This window comes from Littorina saxatilis, linkage group LG5 (assembly GCF_037325665.1).
Source record: "Littorina saxatilis isolate snail1 linkage group LG5, US_GU_Lsax_2.0, whole genome shotgun sequence".
Classification (NCBI taxonomy): domain Eukaryota; kingdom Metazoa; phylum Mollusca; class Gastropoda; order Littorinimorpha; family Littorinidae; genus Littorina; species Littorina saxatilis.
In genome coordinates this window covers 42116195-42135700 of record NC_090249.1, presented here as the reverse complement: position 1 = coordinate 42135700, position 19506 = coordinate 42116195, and the positions used below count along the sequence as shown (strand labels likewise).

The 19506-nt window shown below is 43.5% G+C and overlaps 1 protein-coding gene across 2 annotated transcripts in view; it reads left to right on the top strand.

The window, feature by feature from the left end:
- Nucleotides 1–19506, top strand: part of LOC138967179 (laminin subunit alpha-like) — a 168539-nt gene that overhangs the window by 112395 nt on the left and 36638 nt on the right. For both annotated transcript variants that reach the window (XM_070339694.1, XM_070339693.1), the window contains exons 58-66: nt 1311–1458; nt 9266–9390; nt 10748–11082; nt 11734–11827; nt 12384–12501; nt 15994–16146; nt 17050–17195; nt 17485–17670; nt 19075–19205. In XM_070339694.1, the coding sequence (XP_070195795.1) occupies nt 1311–1458; nt 9266–9390; nt 10748–11082; nt 11734–11827; nt 12384–12501; nt 15994–16146; nt 17050–17195; nt 17485–17670; nt 19075–19205 (1436 nt within the window). The remainder of the gene's footprint in view (nt 1–1310; nt 1459–9265; nt 9391–10747; nt 11083–11733; nt 11828–12383; nt 12502–15993; nt 16147–17049; nt 17196–17484; nt 17671–19074; nt 19206–19506) is intronic.

Below are 19506 nucleotides of genomic sequence, written 5' to 3'. Positions count from 1 at the left end.
GGAATTTGGTTTTTATTCGTCTCTGAAGATTCCTTGAAGAAATACGATGTTTTTAGCTGTTTCTTTTTCTCTGTAATTTTTTTAATTTATTTTACATTTGCATTGTGTTCTCTATTTTAGGACTCAGATTTGGGAGATAAAGATTTGTTTTAGCTTAGGCCCAAACTAAAATTGAAGAAAAAAAGAGAAAGAAAGACAGGAGGAAACAAGGAGTATAGAGAATAGAGAGAAAAAAAGAGAAAACAAGTCGCGTAAGGCGAAAATACAATATTTAGTCAAGTAGCTGTCGAACTCACAGAATGAAACTGAACGCAATGCCATTTTACTCGTAGCATCGTCAGGCCACCGCTCATGGCAAAGGCAGTGAAATTGACAAGAAGAGCGGGGTAGTAGTTGCGCTAAGAAGGATAGCACGCTTTTCTGTACCTCTCTTTGTTTTAACTTTCTGAGCGTGTTTTTAATCCAAACATATCATATCTATATGTTTTTGGAATCAGGAACCGACAAGGAATAAGATGAAAGTGTTTTTAAATTGATTTGGACAATTTAATTTTGATAATAATTTTTATATATTTAATTTTCAGAGCTTGTTTTTAATCCGAATATAACATATTTATATGTTTTTGGAATCAGCAAATGATGGAGAATAAGATAAACGTAAATTTGGATCATTTTATAAATTTTTTTTTTTTTTTACAATTTTCCGATTTTTAATGACCAAAGTCATTAATTAATTTTTAAGCCACCAAGCTGAAATGCAATACCGAACCCCGGGCTTCGTCGAAGATTACTTGACCAAAATTTGAACCAATTTGGTTGAAAAATGAGGGCGTGACAGTGCCGCCTCAACTTTCACGAAAAGCCGGATATGACGTCATCAAAGACATTTATCAAAAAAATGAAAAAAACGTTCGGGGATTTCATACCCAGGAACTCTCATGTCAAATTTCATAAAGATCGGTCCAGTAGTTTAGTCTGAATCGCTCTACACACACACACACACACACACACACACACACACACACGCACATACACGCACATACACCACGACCCTCGTTTCGATTCCCCCTCGATGTTAAAATATTTAGTCAAAACTTGACTAAATATAAAAAAGGGGCAACAAGAAAGGTGTTTCCGTACAAATGTCATAAGTTTAAAAAATAATAGAAGTGGAGTCCATGATCAAGTAGCAGAGTGTTCAGCGTGACAACCATGTCTGTCTCTAGATTTGTTTTGAGCCGGCTCATTCACAGTTTTGTGTGTGGTGGTTTGTTTTCAATTCTCATAGTGTAATTGTCTTTGGTGTGCAGCATTGGCAAGTCTGGCACGCTGATTGTACGCTCCGACAAGCAGGCAGATGATGTCAACGATGAAAGCTCACCGTCCACTTTCACTGTGCTGGAACTGAACCCTGCCACCACCAGCTTCTACCTGGGCGGTGTGCCTGACGATGTCTCGGTGAGTACCGTGCCTCTCACATTTTGCCAACCCTCGCGCACGGCAACACAACACAACACAACACCAAACCAACCAAGAGTAACACAAAGCAAAACCGACACTCAAACAGCTAGACAGACCGAGACATACAGAGAGAAGGACAGTCAGACACACGCATTTGGGCGGGGATGTAGCTCAGTCGGTAGCGCGCTGGATTTGTATCCAGTTGGCTGCTGTCAGCGTGAGTTCGTCCCCACGTTCGGCGAGAGATTTCTTTCTCAGAGTCAACTTTGTGTGCAGACTCTCCTTGGTGTCCGAACACCCCCGTGTGTACACGCAAGCACAAGACCAAGTGCGCACGAAAAAGATCATGTAATCCATGTCAGAGTTCGGTGGGTTATAGAAACACGAAAATACCCAGCATGCTTCCTCCGAAAGCGGCGTATGGCTGCCTAAATGGCGGGGTAAAAACGGTCATACACGTAAAATTCCACTCGTGCAAAAAACACGAGTGTACGTGGGAGTTTCAGCCCACGAACGCAGAAGAAGAAGAAGACACACGCATTTACACATAACGCACACATGCAGAGAAAAGACAAGTGTGGGAGAAAAGTGAAAATTCTACTCATTTCAGTTTACATGAAACCCAAAGACACTTAGTACTGATCCTCACTTGACTAAATTGAAGCAGAAAGTCAGAATTCTCCTGCTATTGGTGGTTTTTTTAGAATAGTTCAAGCAGAATGTTCATGCCATAAATGCACCCATGCATGAGATATCAGCAGAGATTAAATTACATATCTTACCCAACTCACATATAGCCATTAACCCTGGTTCAGTGCTGGTAACGCTGTACGCGTCCCCTTGGTAACAAGGAAGGAGCCTCTAAAAAAGAGTGACCGAGACCCGTAAGGGTGTCTAGGCCAGCCCCGAAACGAGCCTGCCTTCCGTATGCGCGCGCATACGCCGCCATATGCATCATTCTAAAACTCAGCGTCAGTGAGACTGGTCTCATTTGATGTACGCTCCGGCTGTTCAGCCGTTGTTACTTAGTCATTTTGACTTTGTTTCGCTCCTCTTGGTATCTTTTTGTCTTTTGGACTTCACAACTATGTTGAGGTGAGGTCGTTTCTTGTATGTTTCTTGATTTTGGCAGCATTGTCGGCCGCATTTTGGACTTAGAAATTTTTTCATAAATTTTTCGTGAGTCGTTTTTTTGTCATGGCCGACAATGCTAAGAAGAGGTCAGCTCCTTTACAGGTTCTGCTGTGCCCTCTTCGCCTATGAAAGCTCCTAGAAAGTCTAAACAATCCGGTCAAGCGTCCGTTTCTGTTGACGATACTCTTGCTTAAAAATGTTTTGATGTGTTGGGATTTTACCCGCAAAGCCGGTAGACAGTACTGCGTCCATTTTGTCTACTAGGCCGGTTGACAATATCGCTCATGTTGATTAACCTGCTATAGGGGAGTCTTCCCCGGTGGGGCCTGTTTTGGCATCCGCGGACTTTGTCGCGTTGTTGTTATCTCTTAGTTCGCAGGTTTCTACTTTAGCGGCCGAAATGTCATCGACGAGAGTGGAGCTTCGTTCTCTCCCTTCCGGGTGGCTGACGTCGCTGCCCTTGCCAAGGTTCGACCGTCTCCTTCCGCTACAGTCACGCGGGTGGATGTGCATGCCTCTCAGGATGAGGATGTCTTTCCGTTTGCCGCTTTTGAGGGGTTCGCCTTCCGGCGTGCCGTCACAAACACAAGGTATGTCTGCTGAGTTAGTAACCGGGTTCTCCGGCCAAAACTCGGCACGCGGTCAGGAGCGAGTAGCCTCAGGCGCATGGCGGCCGGGCGAAAGTTCTTATCTCTCGGCTGACTCAACCCGCTTTGGCGGCCTTTCAGTGGGGAGTAAGAGCCCTGGTGCGCGTAAGGAAGTTCCACTGCACTCTGCTCAGTCCGTGGACGGGGGCGAGTGTGTGTGGCTTCCGCTTCCGCCCTCTGGGCGGGAGGTAGACAGTAAAGCTGGTTCTCTGCTAGAAGATGGTAGTCAGTACGGGAGTCAGCTTTCGGATTGCATGGTAGTGCAAGACGACTGGTTTACTGTGTGCAAAGCTAGGTGGTGCTTGGATCGACCAGGAGTGTCTTTCTGGGTGTCACCTTCCTGATTGCGATTGCGAGCATGAAGGAGAGGTTAACGAGGGTGCGTCCACGGTGGTGGACGACTCCCAGCTTACTTGCCGTTCAAGTTGTCCAGCGCAGTGACGTGGGCAGCGGAAAACGGCATTTAGGTACTGTGTGCAAAACTAGGTGGTGCTTGGATCGACCAGGAGTGTCTTTCTGGGTGTCACCTTCCTGATTGCGATTGCGAGCATGAAGGAGAGGTTAACGAGGGTGCGTCCACGGTGGTGGACAACTCCCAGCTTACTTGCCGTTCAAGTTGTCCAGCGCAGTGACGTGGGCAGCGGAAAACGGCATTTAGGTATTGTGGAAATTGGTGATTCTGGGATCGACCGCGAACGGCTTGGCCGGGAGCGTCTTTCCGGGGGTCACCTTCCTGATTGCGATTGCGAGCATGAAGGAGAGGATAACGAGTGCGTCCACGGGGATGGACGACACCCAGCTTAACTTGCCGTTCAAGTTGTCCAGCGCAGTGACGTGGGCGGCGGAAAACGGCATTTAAGTTTTGACCGGAAGGGGTGGTTGAGAACAAAGGGGTAACTTACTCCACCTCTATCTGGTTCCGACTTCTGGAAGTTCGGAGGAACAGGATGTTCTCTTCAGCTTCCTGGATTTGTGGTCCATTGCCCTGGAGTTGGCCAGGCATGGGAATTGTCCGCCGAATGGCGGATTTCCGCCGAATTTTTTTTTTGTTCCGCCGAAAATGCAAAAGTGTCCGCCGAAAAAATAAAGGGGGGAGGCACACAAAAAAAGCACCGGTTACTTTGGCCTTTGCGCCAAAGCCCGCGAAAACTTTCCGTACTTTGTTCACGCACTGCTACCGCCCGCCTCAGTTATTGAACTATTATGTTTGAAAGTAAACCAGATTGCACAGATTGTGTTACAAGTTACATTTTCCTGTTTGTCTCAACAGATAAATTTTTTTACAAATTTAAACCATATATAATACATGTAAGCAAAATTTGGTACATTTTTGTACTAAAAACTCTGATTCTAAAAACAGAATTTAATGGCAAACTTGGAGCTCAGATGACACCAGATTGCACCATCTGGGTTCTTTGGAGAAAAAAAATTTCCGGGGGGGCATGCCCCCGGACCCCCCTAGTAAGGCTAGGCGCTTCGCGCCGTCGACTTGACGCTTCGCGTCTTCAGTTATAAATTTTCCGCCTTTTTTACAATTTTCAATTCCCATGCCTGGTTGGCAATTGGCCGCGTGTAGCCGGGTTCTCCGGTGAAAGTGGTGTACGTTCGCAGGAGGAATGTAGCACGCATTTTCGTGGCTGGGCAACGTAAGCTTCCGCCCTGGGGGCAGGAGGTTGTTGGGCTGAGTGATTCTTGGATTGACCATGCGAGTCTCTCTGGGGGTCACCTTCCTAACTTTGTAACCAAGTAGGAAGGAGAGGATTGTGAGGGTGTGTCCACGGTGGTGGATGACACCCAGCTTAACTTGCTGTTCAAGTTGTCCAGCGCAGTGACCTGGGCAGTGGAAAACGGCATTTAGGTTTTGACAGGAACGGGGGACAGGTAGCGAACAGTAGGGCTGGTTCTTTGTTGGACAGTTAAGTCAAACAGGGAGTCAACTTCCGGATTGCACGGTTGTGCTTGACGGCTGTTCAGATGAAGGTGCTTACGCATTACTGAAGAGCACTGAATTTAGGTTCCGTTTCATGTTAGCAAGTGCAGTGGCGCTCGCAGCTGAAATGGTTTGAGGACAACGGGATCGTCCGGTGTGTTTTTATGCTACCTGTGGGTTCTGATGTTTACTAATCCACGGCCGGTTTCGCTTCCGCTTTTGTGGCTGTGTCTTCCGGTACAGGATGGGATAGCCTTCTACCGTTAACACTGGGGTGTTGGTAGTCGGCACCTTTCAGCCTTTGGCTTTCGGTTCCGTCGCTGCGGTTCCTTTGCTGTTATTCAGGCTGTGTCCACTTCCTTTTCCAGTTTTCCAGCTGGAAGGAGACAGGTGGATGGAGTTTTGGTCATGGAGTTCCGGTGTTGAATTTTTCAAAACTTTTCCGATTTTTGGCAAGTATTGCCTTATCGGGATTAGTGACTGGTTCTCATCATTTCGATGATTGTTATGATGCTTTTGAACGAGGGGAGGCTCATACTTTAGCTGTGTCGCTGTTCGCGGCATTTTGTAGTTGATTTGAGCCTTCTGAGGAGAATCTTTGAGTGTTAAGTTCTTAGATCCTCTGGCGGGGTCTTTTTGTACTTGTGGAGTTTTCACAAGCGAGTCTTCTTTGTCACCACTACCTGTGTAGACAACGTTCGACTTTATACCTGCGGCGGTGTTGCTTTAGCTTGTGTCTTACGCTCAAGAGCGTGTCACTCGCGGAGCGCTTTCTGTAGGCTTCGGTTAACTCCAAGCTTAAGAACTTAGGTTCTCTGTTTTTGTTCTACGGAACCGCCCTCGGGTTTGGCTAACATCCATCTGGATTTTGATAGATAGGAGAAAGTGTCTGTAAGATCAAGATCTCCTAGCTCGGGGAGATTGTGGCTTCGGGTTTTTATGATGGGCTCGTTTGATCAAAACGCGCTTTTTCTCTCGCCTGGGTGGTTACGTTCTAACTGGATATCTTTGTGGTCTGACAGGACCCAGATACAAAGGAGTTAACTTTGCCGGTTTTTACCTGAGGGTAAGCCTCTGCCTTTAAAGTATTGTTCTTTTGGCTAGACTTTAATCTCTTTCTTGTTTGAAAGGTCTCTTTTTGAGACCCCTTCTATGCACGCGGGCTTTTATCTATCAAAGAGACGCTCACGGTAAAAGGGAAGCGCAAGGCAGGCCTTGGCTGTTGTTTGTTTCCAAACGAAAAGCTTCAGGCTGGCTGTTATCTACTTTAGCTTTTGGCTCTATACCCTCGCTTTCACAGGATCTTTCTCATAGATCGTTTTGCCGACCTGTTGGTCGCACAGTACGGGTCTTTGCAATCTTGGTTCCAGACCTCTTAAGGCTGGCAAGAAGGCGTCTTTGCTGTCTCACATTCCAGTTACACGGATGTCTACTGTAAGGGTATCCTTGAGATACTTAGGGGCTTCCGCCTCAACTCTGGATTTGGTTCAGAGTCTTTATAGGGGTTTTGGCGTGTTTGTTCGCTTGTCACTTAGACTGGCTTGGTACGAAGCGCTTATTTCTTACGGAAAGAACTCCTCTTCTCTACGTGTAATGCAGGTGGCGATCCACCTATTCTGGGTTTACGTTTTTCTTCCATGTCTTATTTTTAATTTATTTTTATGTAATTTCTGTCACTTTGGTACGGCTTGGTGCAGCGTTGCTTTAACCCGTTTCAAGACTAGCCTGGCGGATCTACACGGAAAACGGCCAAGCTTACTCTAGTAGCTTCTGTGAGAAGTGGGAGTAAGCGTACTTTCTGGCTATTTTGAATATAGACATCTTTTTCAAGAAAGACTGATCTATGACTTTTGGGTTTCTTCGAAATTTTCTGGCATTTAAGCAAAAATGGAAAAACAAGCTTCGAGTTGCATTTTCAATTCATGAAGCAAGGGTGTGGCTCCTTTAGAGTCACGTTTAGTCAATTAAAACTTTTCGGGTTTCGAAGTTTTTTCCGACTTGCACGGATCTTGTTAGATCATTGAATCAAAGGTTACTTGCCTTATCTTTCATCTCCATCGTGATTCAACCTAGGCTTTTATGCGGAAAACGGGGAAAACCAGCTTCCAATTGTATTTTCAATTCATGAAGCAAGATTTTGGCTCCTTTAGAGTCAGGTTTTATTCGTTTTAATATTTCGATTTTCGACGTTAAACACTGTATTAGGGTGGGTACAGGTCTATCTACTCTGGTAGGGGTATGACTTTTTGAAGTCAACCTTACCTAGATGGACTGCTACACTGGACTCTTGCTCCTGGGGAGCTTGATGTGGTTATTTGTCCCGTGAGGACTCTCAGAAGGTACCTGTCACGGACTCGGCATTGGGTCAGAAAATCTGAAGCTTTTATGATATCACTTAGCACAGCAAGGTGTAAGGATATTGCGAAAGTTTATTTAACCAAGTGAGTCTCCACTTTGATCAGACAGGTGCTTACCTGGTGATTAACACAGTCTGGAGATGTTAGGGCAGTTTTGCCTCTCACCGTATGAGGCAAGGCCTTGGGCCTCCTCTTTGACAGTCCTCTGGTCGGGCCGTTTTGGCTGAAGTACTGGAGTCGGCTTACGGGCGGTCTGAGGAGGTTTTTATTAACTTCTCCCTCAGAGACGTCTTGGGACAGGACGGCAGTTCCGCGTTACCGGTTATGGTAGCCTCGGAACAGGTTCTAATTTCATGATTTCACTATATACCCGCCACCTATAGTAGCAATCTGCTATATGTGAGTTGGGTAAGATACAGGCAAATCCGGATAAGACGAAATTGAAGGGACCGAATTGTTATTGTGTCCTATCCGAAATTTCGACTTGGTCATAGTACCGTGAACTACGAAAAAAATCAAAGAGACCGCTTGAGTACCAGTCAAACAACTTGTGATAATGCATGTTTCAGCTACTAGGTACTGCCCTGCCTTTGATCTGGCCGCACACACAGATTTCCACTGACTCTGTTAAACTCGGTCACTGACCGGTCACTGACCCCCGTGCAGGAAGTGTTTCCTCTCTCAGATATGACAGGGGAACCACCTCTCATGGCAAAAACTGGGTCATTGACCCCTGGGAAGAAGGTCGTGTCTGTAAACAAGGCCACCCAGCTATCACAATGCCTTTGATCTGGCCGCACACACAGAGCACGAAGTGTTTCCTCTCTCAGATATGACAGGTTAATTTTCTTTTCCGTGACTCTGCCATGATTGTGGATGAACGCAAGACTGAACAAAGACTGAATGAGAGGCAACCCACAATTTGAATTCTTCTTCTTCCGTATAGTAACCACGTGGTTCACCCGTGAACACACACAAACACACACTGTGAGTACCACTCGCCTCTCCTTACTCCTCGCCCCCTCCTAACTTCACTTCATACTTTATTGCGTGCCGACTGACCAGTCCGTGTGGCGTCCGTGTAGAGAAGAAGGGAATAAGGTTACACAATGCGCTAGTGTGAGACTTGGCTGTTTCGAGTTGCTGTAGTAAATATAGAGTAAACTTTGTCTTTGGGACTGACTTTCTGTTGTGTGCTATCCGTCTTTCGACTTACGTAAGAGAAATCCCATTTCGAGCTCAGGGTACTTTGTACACATAGATAAAGAGGGATAATTCCGGACCAGAATTTCTTTGTGTGCTAAGCGAATTTTTGACTTAACCGTTTGTGAGTTAGCTGGATTTGCCTGTATGTAATTTAATCAAAAATTTTAGTAATAAATTTTCATTTGATACTTACCCAACTCACATCGTTTATTCCCTCCCGCCTCCCCGCTGTGGGGTTGTATATGTCTAAAAAAGAAGTGAGTTGGGCTTCGTTTTAGAATGATGCATATGGCGGCGTATGCGCGCGCATACGGAAGGCAGGCTCGTTTCGGGGCTGGCCTAGACACCTTTACGGGTCTCGATCACTCTTTTTTAGAGGCTCCTTCCTTGTTACCAAGGGGACGCGTACAGCGTTACCAGCACTGAACCAGGGTTAATTGCTATATGTGAGTTGGGTAAGTATATTAATCAAATGAAAATTTATTACTAACATTTTTGATATATGACCTTTGCTGTCTTTCCTCTGCTAGATCCCGATCGAGGTGTCTCGGCGCCCCCTGGTGGGTTCCATGGAAGACGTCAAGTTTGACGAAACCCCCGTGGGCCTGTGGAACTTTGAGGATGCTGAGAACACCTATATGGGAGAGTTCGCCAGGTAAGTAACCTTTCCGTGCTTTGTGATCCTCGATCAGCGCGTTCGTTTTAACCCCTTCACTGCCCACTCCGTATGTAATACGTGGTCATTTTCTGTTTATCGTACGCCCATAACCGTATCTCATACATGGGATTTGTGTCAACAACATTTCAGGACATGAAAACTAAATGGGAGGTAACCACTGTCCAAGTACTTGAAGGGGTTCTAAACACAGTTCTTTCCCATAGACCGTTCGGATAAGTTACTACCACTGTGGCAGTGCAGGGGTTAAATTAATCTCGAAGGAAGAAAGGCACCCTGTAGTGTTTGACCTAGCTGATTTGAAAATATGTAGGGGGGGGGGGGGGGGGGTGAGATGAGAGGAGAGAGTGAGTGATAAGAGTTGTTGGGGAAAAATTATCATGTAAAACTATTGTCACCCTTACAAAGTTATGTGTAAAGCTATTGTCAGCAGTTGTGGAAAGCAGTTGTCGGCAGTATTTAGCAACGTGCTGATCTGTTGTCAACAAGATCTGCAGTGTGTTTGTTATGACTTTACTATGCCACAATAGTCCCTCCATCTCTGAAATTCCTGAGATATTGACATAAACAACTTTGTTGGGTATGTTAATTACTGAAGCTTCATGTGTATGATAATGTATTGGTGGATCTTAGTCCTCTTTTGTTGCACGTCGACACTGCAGATATGTGATGAAGAAAAGCTTTCTCTATGTGTCATAAATACTCGATCACAATCACACATATAGTGGATCGCAACTGCAATTTTCCCCATGACATTGCAGAGACATAATTAAGGACAACTTGAGCCATGGTCATAAATACTTGATCACAATCACACATATAGTGGATCGCAACTGCAATTTTCCCCATGACATTGCAGAGACATGATTAAGGACAACTTGAGCCATGGTCATAAATACTTGATCACAATCACACATATAGTGGATCGCAACTGCAATTTTCCCCATGACATTGCAGAGACATAATTAAGGACAACTTGAGCCATGGTCATAAATACTTGATCACAATCACACATATAGTGGATCGCAACTGCAATTTTCCCCATGACATTGCAGAGACATAATTAAGGACAACTTGAGCCACGGTCATAAATACTGTACAGTGGAACCCCCATTTTAAGACCCACAAAAATCTGAGAAATTCAGGTCTTATAAAGGAAGGAGTCTTGAAAGGGAGGTAAATCTACAGAGATGTTATGAACAAAAAAATCTGAAAAAGTAAGGTCTTAAAATGGAGAAAGTCTTAAATTGAAGGTCTTAAAATGAAGGTTCCACTGTATCACAATCACACATAGTGGAACGCAGCAATAATTCCCCCTCCCCCTATGGTATTGCAGAGACGTGATGAAGGAAATCGTCACCAATGGCATGCGCTTCAACGGCATGGGCTACGTGGTGCTCAGTCGCGACAAGCTTAGCCTGCGACCCAAGAAGACCGACATCCAGCTTCAGTTCCAGACGTACTCGGAGAACGGCCTGCTGGTCTACGCCAGCGACAACAAGCGTGACTTCCTGTCCATCGAGCTGAAGGAGGGGCGGGTGGTGTTCCAATACGACCTTGGCGGAGGGTCGGTACTAATGGAATCGGCGGGCAAGCTGAACGACGGAGAGTGGCACTCGGTCACCATCAGTCGCTCACAGCAGGAAGGGCTGCTGCGGGTGGACGAGATAGGTGGGTGGCTGCATGCTTGTGTGCTTTCAGGGTTTTTGTTTGTTTTGTTTCTTTTTTTTGGGTATTTTTGTTTTGTTTGTTATTGTAATTTTTTGTTTGTTTGTTTTTGTTTTGTTGTTGTTGGTATTTTTCTTTTAATGAGACTTTTCAATCATGTCCTGCCTAGCCGACAGATAGCTGGTTGTTTGTGTGCTTTCATGGTTTTTTTTATTGTTTTGTTTCTTGTGGGTATTTTTCCTTAAATAGACTGTATTCAATCATGTCCTGCCTAGTCTACAGCTGGAAATAAAAATTGTTTCTTGGGGTATTTTTTTTCAATGAGACTTTATTCAATCATGTTCTGGAAGCAGGAAGGGTTGCTGCGAGTGGATAATGAGATTGGATGGTGGCTGCTTGGTTCTGTGCTTTCCATGCTTTTTGTTTGTTTGTTTGTTTCTTGATGGTATTTTTTTAATGAGACTTTATTCAATCATGTCTAGCCTACAGCAAACGAAAGTATCGTCAACAAGATAGGTGGATGGCTGTTTTTTTGTGTGCTTTGATGTTTTTGTGTGTAAAATAATTGTTTATTTTTGAAAATCATGTTTTTATACCTGTTTGAAAACCTCTCTTATTTATAATTTTCTGCTTTTCCTTTCTATTTTTGTCCAGTGACTACGGGAATGTCCAAGGGATCCCTCTCAGAACTTTCAACCACAGCGGACATTTTTGTTGGTGGCTTTGACCAGATATTGGTTCCTGTTGGGTAAGAGGCTACTGAAAATGTGTAATTTTGTTCTCTTGGCCTGACTCCTTTTTGCAGTCATTTTAGTTTAGTAGCTTTCTCTTCTCTGTTGTTTTGTGTTTGTTTTCCATTTTTTCTCAGAAGTGCTTTTTGTTGCATCATTTGTTTTATTTTACTTGATTTCTGGCTTGTCCAGATCTGCCTCTGTGTGTGGTTAGTTTGTCTGTTGGTTTGTGGGTGGGTTAATAAGCATTTGTTGTAAACTAATGCTTCGTCCTCTACAATCGTGGGCTGCCACTCGCATACACTTGTAGGCTTTTACATATGTCACTTTTATTTCCATGCCATTAAGGCAGTCATACTTCATTCCCGGGGTAAACAAGCTGGGAGTTTTTAAGCTGAGAGCAGAGAAGTGAAGAATTTTGTGAAGATGAGTCTGTCTTCATAAAAAATGGAAAAAAAATTGTTTATGACGTTTTGTTGATGATTAAACGTTCCATAAATCAACCATTTTGATTGTAATTTTGTCTTCATTTAGATTTCAAAAGAACTAATTTACTTGTTTTGTTTTTTCTAGCAATGTGGGTAGCTATGGATTCGATGGCTGTATACGAGACATGAAGTACGGCACCATCGCCTGGGATCTTAACGATAACGAGAGAGCAAAGGGCGTCGTGCGGGGTTGCCCCGCCAAGGTATGTGCTGTTTCTTCCTTGCTGATTCAGTGGAACCTCCTTTTTAAGACCTAACAAATCAGAAAATCAGGTCTTAAAAAGGAGGGAGTCTTAAAATGAAGATACAGTGGAAACCCTCTTTGAAGACCTAGAAAAACAAGAGGCGAAGCCTTCAAGGCTCACGTAAGAAATCGACAAACAGTAACACAAACTCAGTCACTCCGTCACACATACACACACACACAGTAAGCATAGGTGACACTGTGCAAGAAAGCGAGACACTAGATCTAGATCTGTCTGTCTGCATGTAGCCTACTTACAGGGACACGACTGCCAACTAGTCTCGGCCCGCTCAAAATAACAATGACCGAGACTTTCAGTAATTCCTTCGCGTGACGTCTAACCCTCTTACGTCATAATGTGACGTCTTCAAATGACGAAATGTTAAAAGTTTCTACCACAGACATACACACGCACGCACACACGCACGCACAGACAGACAAAGTTACGATCGCATAGGCTACACTTACGTGAGCCAATCAGGTCTGAAAAAGGAGGGAGTCGTAAAATGAAGATACAGTGGAAACCCTCTTTTAAGACCTAGAAAAATCAGGTCTTAAAAAGGAGGGAGTCGTAAAATGGGTGCAATTCTATAAAGGCTATGAACAGACAATCTGAGCAAAGAGGGTCTTAAAAGGGGGGTTCTACAATACATTTACAGAGATTACGACTAGAAATGGTAACAAGTCGCGTAAGGCGAAAATACAATATTTAGTCAAGTAGCTGTCGAACTCACAGAATGAAACGCAATGCCATTTTACTCGTAGCATCGTCAGGCCACCGCTCATGGCAAAGGCAGTGAAATTGACAAGAAGAGCGGGGTAGTAGTTGCGCTAAGAAGGATAGCACGCTTTTCTGTACCTCTCTTTGTTTTAACTTTCTGAGCGTGTTTTTAATCCAAACATATCATATCTATATGTTTTTGGAATCAGGAACCGACAAGGAATAAGATGAAAGTGTTTTTAAATTGATTTGGACAATTTAATTTTGATAATAATTTTTATATATTTAATTTTCAGAGCTTGTTTTTAATCCGAATATAACATATTTATATGTTTTTGGAATCAGCAAATGATGGAGAATAAGATAAACGTAAATTTGGATCGTTTTATAAATTTTTATTTTTTTTTACAATTTTCCGATTTTTAATGACCAAAGTCATTAATTAATTTTTAAGCCACCAAGCTGAAATGCAATACCGAACCCCGGGCTTCGTCGAAGATTACTTGACCAAAATTTCAACCAATTTGGTTGAAAAATGAGGGCGTGACAGTGCCGCCTCAACTTTCACGAAAAGCCGGATATGACGTCATCAAAGACATTTATCAAAAAAATGAAAAAAACGTTCGGGGATTTCATACCCAGGAACTCTCATGTCAAATTTCATAAAGATCGGTCCAGTAGTTTAGTCTGAATCGCTCTACACACACACACACACACACACACACACACACGCACGCACGCACGCACATACACCACGACCCTCGTTTCGATTCCCCCTCGATGTTAAAATATTTAGTCAAAACTTGACTAAATATAAAAAGCGGGGTCTTAAGAGGAGGAGGGATGGAGTCTTAGATTGGGGGCACCTAACAGTGGGCTTCCACTGTACTGCAACAGTTGTATTGAGAAATAACACTTTCAGGCATCTATCTTCCCATGCTGGCTATGATGTAGTGTACACCACCACAGGTGTGTCCAGGCTTTTGCAGAGCATCCTTTGACTTTAAGAGCATCCTTTGACTTTAAGAGCATCCTTTGACTGTTTGACTGTAAGAGCATTGTTTGACTTTAAGAGCATCCTTTGACTTTAAAGCATCCTTTGACTTTAAAGCATCCTTTGACTTTAAGAGCATTGTTTGACTTTAAGAGCATCCTTTGACTTTAAGAGCATCCTTTGACTTTAAGAGCATCCTTTGACTTTAAGAGCACCCTTTGACTTTCAGAGCACCCTTTGACTTTAAGAGCATTGTTTGACTTCAAAGCATCCTTTGACTTTGACTACACATCCACAGCATGGCTGTTTCTTGTGCATGGATGGAATTCTTTGCTGAGTGAATGTTGCTGATTGACAAAGGTGTGAGTTATGACATTTATTCAGCAACAAAGTTCCTATTCTGCACAGAAAGAAGCTGCATGGGCTGTTGATTTCTGGTATGTGTTCAAGTGGAAGGCTGCTTGTACAGTGGAACCCCCCCTTTTAAGACACCTCCCCCCCCCTCCCAATTCAAGACTTCCTCCTTTTTAAGACCCTCCTTTCTGAGATGTTTTGTTCATAACCTCAGCAAATTTACCTCCATTTTAAGACCTGATTTTTTCATATTTTTGAAGGGCGTTAAAAAAGGGGGGTTCCACAGGATCCCTTGTAAAAACCTGCACAGATATGTGTTGAGTTATAAGATGGTCCATGCAAGAAGGCATAGGTGTGCATGTTTCCTTCCAATTCAATTTTCACCAACATAGTTGTATATAGCTATTCTGATGAACACGTGGGGGAATTCGGGGGCTGTGATTGGATGGTCTCTTCCGATCATCAAAGCATGATGCTACGGAAGTCGGCCATTTTTCTCAATATCCAAAAGCATATTGTCAATTACAAAGACGCATGGTTCCGGTTTCTTCCACGTGTATAAAGTACACGCATACCTCGCCAGGTTTGTTTCTGTGTGTGTTTTGTTGTTGCTTACTGTACATGACATACATTACGTGTAAAATCCAGTTCTTTAACAGGCAACAAACCTTGCAAATTTCCAGAAGTTGCAATCTGAAGCGACCTATCTCTGATTCTAGCAGACGATCTCTCCAATGTTTAACACAAAATCAGCAAACTCTCCTGTCACATAGAACGTCCATTGTATAGTGCAATGTTGAAATGAAGTCACCGGTCTGAAACATTTAGTCGTTTCTTCTGAGACAATCCTTGTTCTCTTATCATCTACAGATTTACCGCAGTCTTCACCACGCGAATTCCCAACAGAAGTCAGACTTTCGAACATACAATATACGTAGGCAAGCATGATACGTCATGACGTCATATGATTCCCAGCATATTGACGTAATGCTAAACATCCGGTTATCTCGAGTTTTCTCCGTAATACATGTCCGTGGGTTTTTCAATGTTCGGTTATTTCCGTGGCTTCATGCGGAAAGAGAACCGTCGTCTGCAATCAACGACATGGACCATTCTGGTACTTGTTGCTGACAAAAACATGATTTTAACACAGAATTGAATGTCAGAATAGCTATATAATAGCTATTGTGTTTTTATCGTTGCAATAGGGTCCGATATTTAGACTCGAACAAGTATAATGCGACTCGTCGGCATTATACTTGTCTCGTCTAAATATCAGGCCCTATTGCTACGCTGAAAACACAATAGCTGGTAATTTTCGGTTTACTCACAGAGTATGCAGATATACAATGTTTTCATTCTTGTTCCTGTCCTTTCTTTAGGTGGCTCGCATTGCGACCTTCAAAGAGGTTGTCCCTGTCGGTTTCATCGCGTTTAACCTTGACGAGCCAATCGGGTCCAAGTTTGACATGACCTTCAAGATGAGGACCAATCTGAAAGAGGCTGTCATGGTGTATGTGGCTGATGATACACAGGTAAGTAATAAACCTGTTATGGAATTTTTTTGTCAGAAAAAAAAAGGGGATGGAGGTGGAGAGGCAGAGTGAAAAAAGGAGCTGTGGAGAGAGCGATAGGGATAGTGGTGAGAGGGAGGAAGAGGGGGAGAGACAGATGGAGAGAGAGATGAAAGGAAAAATGAATGGTTATAGCCAGTCAAAAGGAGGACAGGGGAGCCTAACCCTTCTTTTCAACTGAATGCCTACAGAGTCAGAGAACATAAACCATCATCTAGCTTATACATGAGAACAAATTAAACAGCTTTTACATTCTTAATAAGTGGCCTGCTAGCAACACCACCACCCCCCCCCCCCCCTCTCTACCCCTCCCCCCCTCCCATCTACCCCCCTCCCCCAAGTGGAACCACATACCTGCAACCATTGTCAGGTTTACCTGAAAGCAGAGGTACACTTGCTTTCTATAGAAATAACCAGTTTTGACTGTTTGAGGGACGGGCGCATGGCGTGGTGGTAAGACGTCGGCCTCCTAATCGGGAGGTCGTGAGTTCGAATCCCGGTCGCTGCCGCCTGGTAGATTAAGAGTGGAGATTTTTCCGATCTCCCAACTTATGTGCAGACCTGCTAGTGTCTTAACCCCCTTCGTGTGTACACGCAAGCACAAGACCAAGTGCGCACGGAAAAGATCCTGTAATCCATGTCAGAGTTCGGTGGGTTATAGAAACACGAAAATACCCAGCATGCCTCCCCCGAAATCGGCGTATGGCTGCCTGAATGGCGGGGTAAAAACGGTCATACACGTAAAAATCCACTCGTGCTGAAAACATGAGTGAACGTGGGAGTCTAAGCCCATGAACGAAGAAGAAGAAGAAGAAGAAGACTGTTTGAGGTATGATCTTTTTCTTTCTACTTGTCCCCCCTCAGGACAATGCTTTCAGCGTGGGAGTGATGGATGGAAAGATCATGCTGAAGAGTGTACAGGATGAAGGATCCGTGGAACTGATAAGCCGTGTCAACACTTACAGCGACGGCAACTGGCATTACATTTCTGTCATGAAAGACGGTCTCACGTGAGTGTGAAAATGTGGCTGCATTTGCTGATATGAGAAATGTGTTACAGAGGAAAGAATGTGTTTTTGGTTTTTGTTGGACCTTTCTGCAAACAGAATGTTTTTGTTTAGTGCAGTCTTATGACGCAGCAAGGCGTGTCAAACTTGCATATTGGCAGCAGAACCATTGGAATATATTTATTTTTTGAAAAAGACTAATCTAATTTGCCAGACTTTAAAGGCATTGTCTTCCTATCTGTGTGTGTCTGCTGTCAGATGAAATGCATCTAAATGTTTCCTGTCTGTGCAGGTTTGAGATGAACATCGATGACTACGAAATGCTGCAGAGGATGTCAGAGACGGGCACGGCATTTTTGGAAACCTCAACGCCATTGTACTTTGGCAGCGTGCCGCCAGACTTCAAGATCAAAGAGGGCGCAGCCGTTAGCGACAAGACATTCATTGGCTGCATTGGGGACATAACTGTGCAGAGGAAGTGAGTGCATTTTGTTATTGTTGTCAGATTATACTAGTTATATTTTGTTTTCTTTTTAAATTTCTTTCTGCTCCTAAGCAATTAAGCCGCAGATATTGTAGAATTTTGTTGTCTACAAGAATATTTCTTTGATGAGAATTTGGGCTGAACTTGTTTGGTCAACCAAGGTTCAGAAAAGTTGTGTGTGTTTTTGCAGGACTGACTTAACTTTTTTGTTTTGTTTTTTACATTTAGTCAAGTTTTGACTAAATGTTTTAACATAGAGGGGGAATCGAGACGAGGGTCGTGGTGTATGTGTGTGTCTGTCTGTCTGTCTGTCTGTGCGTGTGTGTGTGTAGAGCGATTCAGACTAAACTACTGGACCGATCTTTATGAAATTTGACATGAGAGTTCCTGGGAATGATATCCCCGGACGTGTTTTTCCTTTTTTCGATAAATACCTTTGATGACGTCATATCCGGCTTTTTGTAAAAGTTGAGGCGGCACTGTCACACCCTCATTTTTCAATCAAATTGATTGAAATTTTGGCAAAGCAATCTTCGACGAAGGCCGGGGTTTGGTATTGCATTTCAGCTTGGTGGCTTAAAAACTAATCAGTGAGTTTGGTCATTAAAAATCGGAAACTTGTAATTAAAATAATTTTTTTATTAAACGACCCAAAAACAATTTCATTTTATTCTTCGTCATTTTCTGATTCCAAAAACATATAAATATGTTATATTTGGATTAAAAACAAGCTCTGAAAATTAAAAATATAAAAATTATGATCAAAATTAAATTTCCGAAATCGATTTAAAAACAATTTCATCTTATTCCTTGTCGGTTCTTGATTCCAAAAACATATAGATATGATATGTTTGGATTAAAAACACGCTCAGAAAGTTAAAACGAAGAGAGGTACAGAAAAGCGTGCTATGCAGCACAGCGAAACCACTACAGCGCTGAACAGGCTCGTCAGTTTCACTCCGTTTTGCACAAGCGGCGGACTACGGTCATTGTGAAAAAATGCAGTGCGTTCAGTTTCATTCTGTGAGTTCGACTGAGCTTGACTAAATGTTGTATTTTCGCCTTACGCGACTTGTTGTTTTGTCCTTACACCTGTTTCTTGTTCCGGTGTGTTCTCGCGCCGCCCCATCCCTGCTTTCACTGCTCCATCCACATCTGAATTTCGTTCCGCGGACTGACTTAACTTAGTTCTTTTCACTCCTTGTGGACCATAGGGCCTCTACCGTTGTCCTCCAGTCTCTGGCAATATCTCTTTTGGCTGCCTCCAAGGTTTTACTGGTTGGCCTTTGTTTGTTTGTTTTTGTTGCAGGAGAGACAAAACAAGAAGAGGTGTGTGTGTGTGTGTGTGTAACTGTTTCAGTGTGTGCATGGCTAACATTGATGTTTGTGTTGTTGTAGGTTTGTCAACCTGGCCAGCATACCAGAATCTCAGCGACAGAGCATTCAGCTGGTGGAGTGTCCCATCAAGTCTGATGAAGAAATGGAGGAAACAGAAAAAACTGACGCTTCAACAGTTGCTCCTGGACTTTGTAAGTTGGTTAAAATCAGTCTCCCAGACAGTTGACTTCCCCCCCCCCCCCCACCCACCCCACTAGTTACAGACTTCATCCTTTTTAAGACCTTGCTTTTTAAACAAAAAGAAAAATGTGACCCACTCCCACAAAAGGATAACAAAGTACCATTTTTCAATTTTGACATTTCGACTTTTTGGTATCCCTTGAAAGTGAAGATAGCCAGCTTTCAGATGGTCTTTACTACAAGTGTCTATTGTTTAGCACTGATGAGATATAGTGATTTAAAGGTTGCTCAAACTCAAGGGGCCATTTTGAG